The following is a 12,659-nucleotide window of genomic DNA, read 5'->3' as shown; positions in this document are numbered from 1 at the left end:
TGAAGAAATGTGAGAAAACCTGAAAAATTCCTGTGACACCATCTTCTTTTAAAGGCACAAGAATGGGGCCAGTGTTGTTTTCAAAGCGAGGGCAATCACACTACTCAGTATATACTTTGAAGCCCTGTTTCCTGAAAAAGGTACACCCATGTTGCTTAATGTTGGTTGCCACACATACATTCAGTGCCTGGATTAATAGAATAGATCTGAGGTGGGAAATATATACTTCTCTCCTTGAAAGAGGGGAGAAGAGGATCATATCAAACAGATGAATTACTCCAATGCTAAAGGCGAGTTGAAATTTAGTATGCTGGGATCAGTTTTAGAGGCCCTCCCTGGTAGCTATCAGTATCTAAAATGAAGTGAGAGAGAAGGGTCCCCTTAGTAACGGACAGATTTGGAAATGCTACCCTGCAACTATTGTTGCATCTGTTCAACAGTAAGTAACACTCTTAAATTTTTTTTTCTTTGCTGGTTTATGCCGATAGTCATAGCCACCGTTTTGGGTTTTATTATTGTTTTACAAATTGGTCAGATTAAGATTTAGCTGAATTCTGGTCCTGCTGAAATCAGTGGGTGACTTAATAATGAGTTAATGAAGTCTCCTTGATTTCAATGAGACACCTCTGCAACTACCTTAGACTAAATCCAAACCTGTATATATTTATTCTATTTTTATTTTCAAGGAATCGTCACAAATTTTTTTTCTGAAGAGCAGCACATAAATTCTTCAGAGTAAGAAAGTAAATAAAATGTACATGTCATCTAAAATGTCATGATAACTTGAAAGGAGTTCTTTATGTATCATTCCTTTTTTTCTAAGCCCGAATTGTTAATGTGCCTCTTTATTACCCACTCTACTTATTTTTGGTGCACACATAGCCCAGCACATTCACTCTGATTAATACAATATCTTAAGGACAGTTCTGATAGTCAAAACTTGTTTAAAATTTACCTTAGAATATAGGCCAGTGTTTTGGCAGAAAGCTAAGATAATCACACTCAAGAACGCATGTTGGGTTTCAGGAGCTCTGTGGCTGCTTCCTCATAATTAAAATGTCCTTTGCAATGTTCCAGTTATTAAAATGGTTGCTTGTGTATGCAAGACAGTCCCATCCATGCACAAGAGCCAGGTGTCACCAAGTTTAGAGTAACATGAAGCTCCAAGGATTGTGAAAATATAGAAATATTCAGAAGAAACACTTAAGGTGAGGGAAGGGGCCCCAAAACAGAAACATTGATTGACCATTATGATGGCCACTGCTTTATCACCAAAAACAGGACAGACATCACCAAAATAGAGAACATGAGGGATAAGGAACATGAAAAAGGAAAAATTCTTCACAAAAAAGGTCAGTTTGCGCTAAATTTAAACTAATATCTGCAAAGGACAGTACATATTTAGGCATTATTACTGTAATTCTAATGGAACTACAGTACTGCTCACCATATTGCTCAAGATTGTGACTTGGGACAAAATGCTGAGATAAAGATGTGAAATAAATAAAGGAAAGAAGGAATGTGTGTAATAACTCTGTTAAATTTGTTTAATAACCATGTGTCTTGTGTTTTCTTATTAAAATAAATGTATATGGGAAGAGAATAAACAGAGATCATTGTAATTTTATTAAAATATCTAACTAGGTAATAATAATTTACTCCAGAATAATGGTCCAAACTGTGCTTTCCGAATGTTCACTCCTGGGACTGACCCCCTTATCTAAAGATCATACAGAATTGCCATGCCACATCCTTTCTGCCATTCATCTCTAGTTTTGTAAGAGGGTGATTTACGTACCCTCTTACAAAATGACTTCCCTGGAACTGTTTTACTTTAAAAAAAAAAAACTAGAGAGGGCTGATTAAGATACATTTACCGGTCAAAAGCCTCTACTACGCACAAAGATCTAATTTCATAAATCTGGACACAATTTCTTACCAGTATGATTTCTGGGATTTTTTTCTCCCATTAAACCCCCTGCTTTGCAAACCCCACTCTGATGAAGGGTTCTGCAGACCTCAAACAGTAGCCTATTTTTGAGATGGGGGGGCGGTTTAAGAAAGATATTGCCTGATAGCCAGTACTGTATACTGTACTGTTTAGAGTGTCGAGTGCAGAGTCAGGAGACTTGGGATGGGAAGAGGGTGGCCACTTGCACATCGATGAGAAGGAGGACATACATAATCAAAACTGGTCTTCAAAAGCAGGAGAGATGGCCATCCTATTGACCATTTGGAGACAAAAACTGAAGGACTGGAAGAGTAAACAGGACCACTCTGCATTGCTACATTTGGTTGCATATCCTGGTTTTGCAGTTGAATAAGCCTTTGAGAGGAGGATGGGATTTCCAGTAGCAGCCCTCAAAATAAGCCTGTAATTATACAGTGCCTGGATTCCTCCACCCTTAGGACATCATAATTTTGCAGTTAGTGACAGTTAGATTGTGAAAATAATTTATACATTTTTTAAAAAAACTTACCTTAATGTTGTCAATTATTTTGTTGTCTTCAGGTAATCCAGGGTTAATTGCAATAACAACATCTTCGAAGCCACCATTGTTGAGCTTTACCCTTGTTCCTGCCACCAAATGTAGTAGCACTAACACATTTAAAAGATGCCATTGGTTCAGCACCATCTTTGCTTCTGTCAGCCTGGCTCCTGGCAGAAAGAGTGTCACAGAGACCTTATTGATGCATATGTGTGTGTGTAAGTAAGTACATGTGTATAAACAGAGAGAGAGAGAGAGAGAGAGATGCATGTACTTAGACATGGGTTATGTTTTATGACATGAGTATACTTGTTAACAACCTACGGAAGTCTTTAAATAATATTATAAATGGGTCAACCCAGAAATTCCTTGCCCTGTTCTTATCATGAATACATCACAAACATTTAAGACTGAAAACCAATGTGAGACATAGCAGCAGTTTTGAATTTCTAATTTCCTTTAGAACTAAGTGCCTCCCAACTGAAGAAATAAATACCCATCCAAGGAATAAGACTGACATTCTTTATCAGCTGCATTATATGCAGTGATGTGTTTAATACATGGAGAGAGAAGAAGAAAATGTGATACTCTAATATTGGTGACCTGAGGATCACACCTTAGTAATTTTACTAATTTGTAGACCTGCTGAGCTTCCCTGTGGCACTTTGGAAGTAGGAGGTGTTTAATAGAAGCCCTATTAATAACCAAAAGAGAATTAAATTAAAAAACAAAGGCACTGCACCTTTTCTCCAGCCAGACCATCTCCCCATACCACCATCACCACCACTACATCTCCCCAACATTATCGATAGAAACTATCAAGGCATGGATAATTTCTAGATCTCTGCATGCTGGAAATTCCCAAACAAAGGACACATTTGGTGATTCTACCCTCTTTCATCGTATAGTAAAAAAAAAAAGAAAATACAACTCTTATTTGCAATTGTTAAGTTAGTTTTAAAAGCTGTAGTTCCGGGAAGCAAACATATGGTTACCATTGTTTGTTCAGTTTTATAACTTGCAAGTACAGAGCAAATAGAATTGTTCAAAGAACAGTAAAGCCCTGAAGTGCCCTTCCACTGAGCGAGAATACTCTCCTAAGTCAAACTGCGGCATAACTCTGCAAGTTAGTGACACTGAAAGACAGTCAGGTCTGAGCCAAGACATTTTGCTACCCAAGAAAGAGTGGTGAAACGAAGGCCTCTATCCACCCAAGCCATTGTGCATAATACCCACAGCCTACCATGTTATTATGGTGTTTGAGGCAAAGATTTTTTTAAAAACATCCCATAAGCATTTTTCCCTATCCCTGCCAGTAAGAAGATAGAATCAGCAGCAAAAGCAACACGATTGATTGATTGATTGATTGATTGATTGATTGATTGATTGATTGATTGATTGATTGATTGATTGATTGATTGATTGATTGATTGATTGATTGATTGATTGATTTGATTTGATTTGATTTGATTTGATTTGTGTACCACCCATCTGGCAACCCAGGCCAATATAAACACATGTATATATACATAGCAATTTGCTGTCCTTTTGTGACAAGAAATATTTTCCTGAGGTGATCTGAGGAGGGTGCCAGCAAGAGACAGTGGATGCCAGAGGATGCCCATTGAAATACATTGGTTTCTTTGGAATTTTTAATTTAAGAATAGTAGTTGGAATCAATCCAGAATATTTGGTTGTAGAAAAAAGTGTAGAGTCGTGTAGAACTGAGGGAGACACCATTCACCAGTGACTGCACCGTCACTGTCACCATCCACAAGACAAGAATAAGTTACAAAATGAGCTTTGCCTGTTTTACAGATCAGGGAAGACAGTAAATGATGTTTCTCTGGATGAGCTGCAAAGCTGAACCAGTTTTATGGCAACAGACTATTAAAGAAATAAAACAAAAACAAAAACTGAACAGTGAGCTTTCGATGATAGCTCATCTTCTTCAGGCTGTGCACCAATTTTTTGTGGGTGGTTCCAAAATTATATGCTTTTATTAAAGTCCCAAAGTCTTATGGCCATGGGAGTGTGGCTTCAAACCACTCCCCTGCCAGTGTTTTGGAACTTAATCACTCAACTCTTTAAATAAAGAGCAGCCCATCAATCTGATCTCCCCTCATTTCCCCTTCTGCTTTCTTTTGAAACTCAAAGAATTTCTATTTGGCTAGGGAAAAGAAGAGAACCCATAACCATGGTCAACCCAACGGGTTTTGTTTCATTTCTTTACTTGTCCAATAAAAGCACAGTATCACGTGTTCCTTCATTTGTATTGTTTTGGGGACCACACAATCTTTTCCTAATTTTTCCTGAAGCATATCATCTGTGTTCCATCAGATCTGCTCTTGCTTGCTGATGTCTTTTTCTTGTCAGCCTTCCCTGTACTCAGCTTAAAAGAACTACCTGTGGCCACTGACTGGAGAGGATAGGCTGAGCTGTGACATCATGTCCTCAATGGAGAACACATTTACAAAGCAAATAATTGATAATGATATACTGCATGACATGGCCTCCGTGATGGTCAGAAAGATGTACAGTACTTTTTCTAGACCTGTCATTCCACTTCCATGCACCTAAATAACAAAAAAGGTTTTGAACTTTGCTCCTCCTCTTGCATTCTCTTGACTTCGTGGCATATGTTTTTCCCAGTGTTAATTTGTCTGTGAGATAAACTCCACCAATCAGCAGAGTTTTCTTTGCCATGGAAAAGCTCTCTTCTTAGAACAAGAAGGGACGGCATGTGAGATTTCTTCATGTGATCGGTCCATATGTGCAAGAGTTCTCACGTGTGTACCACAGCTTTGGACACAAATTCAGGGTTCCTGTAAGAGTTCTACAAAGGTTCACATACTTCAGCCCCCCTGGTGGCCCTGCCCCATAACCTTCAAACCTCTTTTGGTGTTGCAGTAAATAAATGCATGGGCAGTTTTCGTTGAAATCAATGCTACTAAGAGCACCCACCTAAGTCTTGGTAATACATGCTATGGGCCAGAACACAAGTTAAAGCAAATGGGTATCCCCTCCTTATACTTACAATGTTGTTTCTCCTGAAATTACAATCGTCCAATGCTAAAGCCTGAGACATCAGCCAGATGAGCCATGCTGTTTCCAAGATGACCAACTACAAAACAAAAGCAGGTAGGTTTGCCAAATGTGGATTGAGGCAATCTTGTGTTAGAATAAACATGTTTTTCCTCTCAAGCATACACTCATTTTCACAATCTGTTTACACTATTCACTAGTTTGATGCTTCGCCAATTGCATCACCCACAATTAAACCATAAAAGAATGCAATCATATTGTAAGTCACCCTGGTCTCAACTATTAATTAAACTTTCTAGTACCTCAGAAGAATGTGTATGAGCCATCAATAAGGAAGGGTTTTGTTATCACAACCCACACAAGCTTGAAGAGTGGATCCTGATTTATGCATGGCTGAGACAGACCTGGATTTAAACCCAGAAGTCTGCTGCCATTTCTAGTTTGGTCGCAAACTCGCCCTCATATTCCAGTGGGTGGTTGCATCTAGCACCAGTAACAGTTTCTCTCCCAGACAATGGCAGAGGGTGTTTTTTTAAATCAGGAATATGATACTGGGAGAATCTCTCAAACCCTCCGTTACTTCTGCTGTTCTTGTTTTATAAAGAACAAAAATTGAGGTGTACAAACATAATATACCTTAGAAATATTTACAAGGAGGGCTAACATGATCATGTAGATCAGTGGTTCTTAACGTGGGCGATAATGCCCCCCAGGGGGCGATTTTATTTTTCAGGGGGGCGGTAGAACGAAAAGGGGCGGTGTGGGGGCGCTGGAGCAGAAGGGGGGCGGTAAGGGGGCGCAGGAGCAAGCCAAACCTGTGAAGATGGCTGCAGCCTTTTTACAGTGTACATGAATATATATTTTCCTCCAATCTTAATTTAGTTTCAGAGTTTTTGTCTTGAAATTTTTAGTTCCTGCATTGCAGTTTGCTTTTATGCCCCTTTTATATTTCATTAAATCATTAAATATTACTTTTTGGGGGCATTTCATTTTCTTGGAATTGAATTTTGTTTTCAGGGGTCATTGGATTTAAGTGTCCTAACTAACTAACTAACTAACTAACTAACTAAATAGATAAATAAATAAATAAATAAATAAATAAATAAGAAAGATATCATCACCGCGGGGGGGGGGGGGCGATAATAACTTCCTCAATGGCTCAAGGGGGCGTTTCTTTCAAAAAGGTTAAGAACCACTGATGTAGATAAATGAACGATGCATAGAAGACTTTATCCCATGCTGCTTTTTGGCATACAGTTCCTTTTGAAAAACCTTGACGCAGTTACACTATTGAAATAATTCAGGTGAGGGGTTTTTTTAAGTTCAGTTTGAAGTCATGTGGTAGTCACATGCTTTTGGGAGTGGTGTGTGCATCTTCTTGGGGAAACTTTTAATCTGTTTTTAAACTGTGCTGTATTTTGCTTGAGGGGGCTTTTAGAATAGTTGCATTTGAGGATTTATCCTGCGCCCACCTGCCCTCATGCTGGCTGCCTCTCTCACAGCTACTAGCCTCTTAGCTGGAAGAGGCAAATAGGAGTCAATTCCCAGTCTCAGGGCAAGGGGACAAAGTTAGGAAGAGCCTAGAGAAGCTACGTTTTGAATTACAACTCCCGAGATTCTCTCAACCAACAGCACCAGTGGCCAGGCTGGGATTGTGGGAACTCTGGTCCAAAACAGTGAGTCTTCTGCGTTCTGGGTAAGCACCGTGTGTTATTTGAGCAGATGGAATAAGGTTGGGGGAAGTAATTATATGACATGTATGAAGAAGGAAGGAATGCTTGCAAAGGGTTCACACTGGAGAACTGTAAAAACTTGCCTTCTCAATGAATCAATAATTTCTCATAACTCCTCTTCAGCTCAAATTGTTACCCCACCAAATCAAACATTTTTACTGTGCTAACAGTATTTTACCACCCTTTAAATCATGCAGAGAGTTTTAATTGGTTTCTTTTATGGGAAATGCGTGATGTTGCGCTAACCAAACAGTCAATGTACCTGTTTCATGATTATACTGTTTCAATAAGTGTTGCTGACATGGCTCAGCTTTCCTAGAGGAGAAACAGTCTGTGATCTGCCTGCAGAAGAAGAGGCTGCCAGCCGAACAACCTACCACCTTTTCTATCATCCTGTTCTTAACTATTTTCTCTCTTATACTATCTCGGTTGCATACCACTTTTTGGCTTCCAGAAACAGAGCAGCATTAGAATATCATTAACTTTTGTGGTATTGCAGATCTGCTGTGAAATGTACTTTCAAGAGGAGCTCTATTATGGGGGATCCTATAGTTTGGGCCAGAGGAAATCATTATGGTCAAATGGGGGTCTCTCTTCATTCTTACCCTCTTTTGCCCCAGCCAGCCAGATTTAGTTTATATGAGACCACAAGCAGTAGTTGTATCAAAGGTCACGATTCAACTAAACATCTTACACAAATACACACACATACACTACTAGAAGTACCTTTCTGACAGTGTCATATAACTGCCAGATCTTGGGAGGTTCTCTCTGTTTCATGCAACTATTTAATATAACTCTCAAATCTTGGGGTAACAGCCTTACACACAAACACACTTTATGTACATTTGTTTGATCCCTCAAGTCTAAGTATTCTAGGAGTTATTTCAGAGCTGGTTCTCTATTTGTTATAGGTATCTTGCTTTCTTCATTAGAAAAATGTTTTTTTTTACACTTCCATCATGCGCACGTTAGAAATGTTTTTGCCTTACAGGTTAGAGTTATTTCACCCACACACCCACCCACCCACACACACACCCATTTTTCATTGCTCTCATTAGATAATAAATGTGCCACACGACACAATAAACCATCTTTCACCTCCTGTGTGAAAGGCCATCATTTACATATACTCCACTCCTCCCCCACAATTACAAAATGCAAACTTCTATATTATCTTTCTAAAAACATTAAAAGGCCTAAAAGGTAAATGGTACATCAGCCATCATGGTACAGCTTCATCAGTAACCAACTTCTTCTTTTTTAAAGTCCATAGATTTCTGCTCAGAATTAAACAACAAGCAGCAGCCACAGACAACAGTCCACATGTTGTCAGAATGATTGTTAAGCTGTTATACTTGGTAGGAGCAATGACGCTGTTCTTCTGAGGAAGAATAACTGCCTGTGCTATGTTAGATATGTCTGAATATAGGAAGGCTTTATCAGCTGTGCGAATGGCTACGTATAGAAGTGTGACATTTATCAGTGCTTCTGGCTTAAATGCAAAAACTTCCCTGAAGCCAGCCTTCTGAGGTGTCAGCTTAGAAGTATTTACAGATGGAGCCTTTTGAAAATTGTCCCTTAGTTCCAGAGGACTTTCGCTTGTCTTTATTTCATATTTTGCAGCTGAAAACAAAACACAAACATAGACATGTCAGCACAAGTAGTTTTTTTTTTCCACTTCCTTTTCAGTATGTACTTTCTGGTGTGTCCAACTCCCAATTGTTTGCTGTGCATAAATAATAAAAGGGAAAGTAAAAATTAAAAAAAAGAGAAAGGAAAGGATAAGGAAAAGAAATGCACTTCATGGGGGGGAATGCTGTTAAACTGAAAATACAATTTTAAAAATGCTGCACAAAAACTTCAGTCAAAATTAATCAAATGTTCAAGTAATTCTGCATATATTTCTTATCTATATCCTATGTATCCCAGCACTGAAACAACTGTAAGATCCTCAATTCATTAAATGCATGTGGGAACTTATATTTACTATTTGGTGTGCTATCCTGCAAACCTTTGGAATCAAGATGAAACTGGGCCTGTTCCAAAAGCACAAGGTAATGCCATAAATTTAATTTAAGAATTGTCTCTGTACATCTCAGGTCACAACATCGCACCTACCTGACTCTGTTTATTTTTATTTAGCTGACTAATTAGAAATCAAATTCTATTACTGGCAGAGAGCCTACCCACTGTGCTCTTGCCCATTCTTCGGAAGACCAAAGGGGGTCAATAGTTTCGCTCCAATGCAGTGATTCTCCTTCTTGTGGATAGCATTCTCTAGAGCTTACGGAGTTGTGCCAGGTGGATATTCCAAGACACTTCTGACAGAGGGCACCTCTTATTCCCCCCCCCCTTCCTCCCTGCTGATTGATGATGCAATTCAAGTTGCCTGGACAATCTAGGAGTGGGAAACCTGTGTCTCTCTGGATGATTTTGGAGCCCAATTCCTGTCAGCCTTAGCCCTCTCTGCCGATAGTCAGGGAAGATGAATGTGGCTAAAGCCCAATTGCATCTGTAGGGCACGGTCTTCTCATCCCAGCTGTAATATGAAGCAGTCAATATTACCCTGAGAAACGGCAGTCTGAAGGTCAGAGACCTCAGCTGGAACTGAGGATATTCTTGCTTATGCTGAGATGTGAATTTCCCCCTTTGCTCAACCTGCATCTTTGTCACATACAGTCATCAGTTTCTTTGTACGGACTGAAGACTGGGTGTGAACTGCTGATGGGTGAGAGCTTCCTCTCCTGGGAAGTCCGTTTCAACTGGAATAGTAAGTGACAATAAGGTAATAGTATGTGACAATAAAGTATTAATGAAGTGGTATTGTTTACGGTTGATTGGAAATGAATTTGCATTTTTATGTTCTAGATCCTTTACTGATAAGGCTTTGTTCCTAAGCTTTGACCACAGGAATTGAAACCAGGGATGTATGCAACATCCTGGTCAGCTGGGACAACTATTATCAAGATAAAGGTAAAAGTTCCCTTGAAAATGAAGTCCAGTAATGTCCAACTCTAAGGGCCAGTGCTCATCCCCATTTGTAAGCCAAAGAGCTGGCGTTTGTAGACACTTTCCGTGGTCACGTGGCTAGCATGACTAGACATGGAACGCTGTTACTTTCCCATCAAGGTGGTACCTATTCATCTACTCGCATTTGCATGCTTTCGAACTGCTAGGTTGGCAGGAGCTGGGACAAAGCGACAGGAGTTCACTCCATGGCACGGATTTGAACTGCCAACCTTTCAATCAGCAGCCCAGTGGCTCAGCAGTTTAACCCATATTGCCACCCACGTCATCAAAGAAAACTTTACTGTAAAAGGAATTTGTGAGACTTAAAGCCTTTATTGAAGGCTTTCAACTAAAAGAAATGGACCATATGAACTGCACACTTCCTTGAAAGACCTTTCGGCTTACTGTTTCTATCAGTGAATGTTGTGGTAATTAAAACTTGATCAATATTTAAGCAATTAGATTGATAAAGTACCTTAAGAAAATTAAGTTACTGTGAGAAATTTATATTTAGTTAAACTTCACAGGTCTTCTTTTGTTGCTTGATTATAGTTCCATGTTTCTCCGGTTTTGGGTGGCTAGTTTAATTTGCTGTTAATTATTATGCAAACAAATAACACAGTCACTCCCTTTATCTAGTTCATACATTGATTTTCAATTCTTCTACAAATGGTTTCTGCAATTCTTCTGGTATTTGGTTGTTGCAGGTTACTCAGGCTGTTTGGCTGTGTTCAGGAGAACACATCCAAACAGCCCAAAAAACCTACAACAACCATAGGATCCCAGCCATGAAAGCCTTTGAGAATACTTCTGATATGATTGATTGATTGATTGATTGATTGATTGATTGATTGATTGATTGATTGATTGATTGATTGATTGATTGATTGATATGCCACATTTCTCCCAACAAGGGACCCAAAGCAGCTCACAACATTAAAATTCACACAAATTAAAAACACAATAAGTTAAATATTAAAAGATAAATTAAACCACATATGATTTAAAATACAATTAAAAGATTAAAACATAAAAACAGATTGAAATTTCTACTGAAATGGGGTTCAGAGATTCATTTGTACTTGTTAAACGCCTGCCTGAAGAGATGGGTCTTTAGCTTTTTTCGGAAGGATGAAAGGGAAGAGGCCATCCTGATCTCCTGATGGAGAATGTTCCACAGCCTGGGAGCTGCCACAGAGAAGGCCCTCTCCTGTGTCCCCATCAGCTGTGCTTGTGCTGGCAATGGGACCGAGAGGAGGGTCTGAAATTGCAGGTGGGAGAATCTTCTTCCATTTTCTGGATGATACTATTTCAGCAGCTATAAATTGGCTTAGAATAATACTCATGAACACCAAAGCTTGTTTTACTTACACTTCTCCAGGTATTTGCTTAAAGGATTTGTGGCCAAAGATCAACATAGATTTTCTCCTTCTGTTCAGCAATCACTAGTACAAGAAATTAGGAACTGCACTGCACTTACCTTGTCCCTCGTCAAAGTCATCCCCAGGTGCCGTCCAGGTCAAAACTACTATATCACCTTCTGTTCCAGCACGAAGATCAATGATTTTGCATGGTGGAAATACATCAGTACTTGGCCCAGGTGGAACATCAGAAACTATGAAAGAGCCTCCTGAAGCTATTCTACTGAATGCTCCTAATTTGATCTGCATGTCTTCACTACTCATCAGCGGCCTTGGTGGATTCATCTGGATTGTGCCTACATATCATCACAAGAGGGTACATATAAATACATTAAAGACACAGAACCAGAACAAGCATGACCTCTACAGAATTAAATAGTAACAGAATCTTGAGTAACTGGAAACAAAACCAAAAAAAAAAAAAAAAAAGTCAACAGAAGAGAGACAGTGATAAGGCCATCTCTCATTGGTAGAGCCCATGCCTTCCATGGAGAAATCACAAAGTTCATGTCAACAACAATGGTAGGAAAACTTCTGCTGGATAGTTTGGAAATCCATTCATAGTCAATATCATTCATTCTGTGGCTGCAACCATGTTAAGAACTTATAAGTTGGATGTGTTTTTCTAACCTCTTCAGCTTTTGACAAAAGTACATTTCACTCTTTCTGCTGCAATGTTTTCACCTGATTATCACCTTTAGAGTATACTTGGAAGAATCAGCAAAGCCTGTGAGCATAAATAAGTTCTGTGGTTCCATACTTTCTGTGATATTTTTTGCAGTCTTTCTACAAGGGAATGCAAAGTACGTAGTGCTTCCTCAGGTGGTGGGAAATTTTACTTTTGTTTTGCACTAGAACCAGTGACCAGGAGGCAGGCCATCTGAGGAATTCCGGAAACTGAAATCTTAAAAAGTCACTTTTCTTCTCTCTAGTTTCTTCCCATTGGAGATAAAAGCCAG

General features: G+C 39.2%; 1 protein-coding gene across 1 annotated transcript in view; it reads right to left on the bottom strand.

Moving 5' to 3' along the window:
* CLCA4 (chloride channel accessory 4) overlaps nt 1-11,683 on the bottom strand; it is a 32,574-nt gene extending 20,891 nt beyond the window's left edge. Inside the window, exons 1-2 of the mRNA XM_072997900.2 lie at nt 5,527-11,683; nt 2,481-2,659 (exon numbers count right to left, since the gene is read on the bottom strand). Coding sequence (XP_072854001.2) covers nt 2,481-2,636 — 156 coding nt within the window. The 5' untranslated portion in view covers nt 2,637-2,659; nt 5,527-11,683. The remainder of the gene's footprint in view (nt 1-2,480; nt 2,660-5,526) is intronic.
* Between the last annotated feature and the right edge of the window lie 976 nt (nt 11,684-12,659).

Source organism: Pogona vitticeps, chromosome 4, assembly GCF_051106095.1.
Source record: "Pogona vitticeps strain Pit_001003342236 chromosome 4, PviZW2.1, whole genome shotgun sequence".
Lineage (NCBI taxonomy): Eukaryota > Metazoa > Chordata > Lepidosauria > Squamata > Agamidae > Pogona > Pogona vitticeps.
This window is presented reverse-complemented; position numbering and strand designations above follow the sequence as displayed.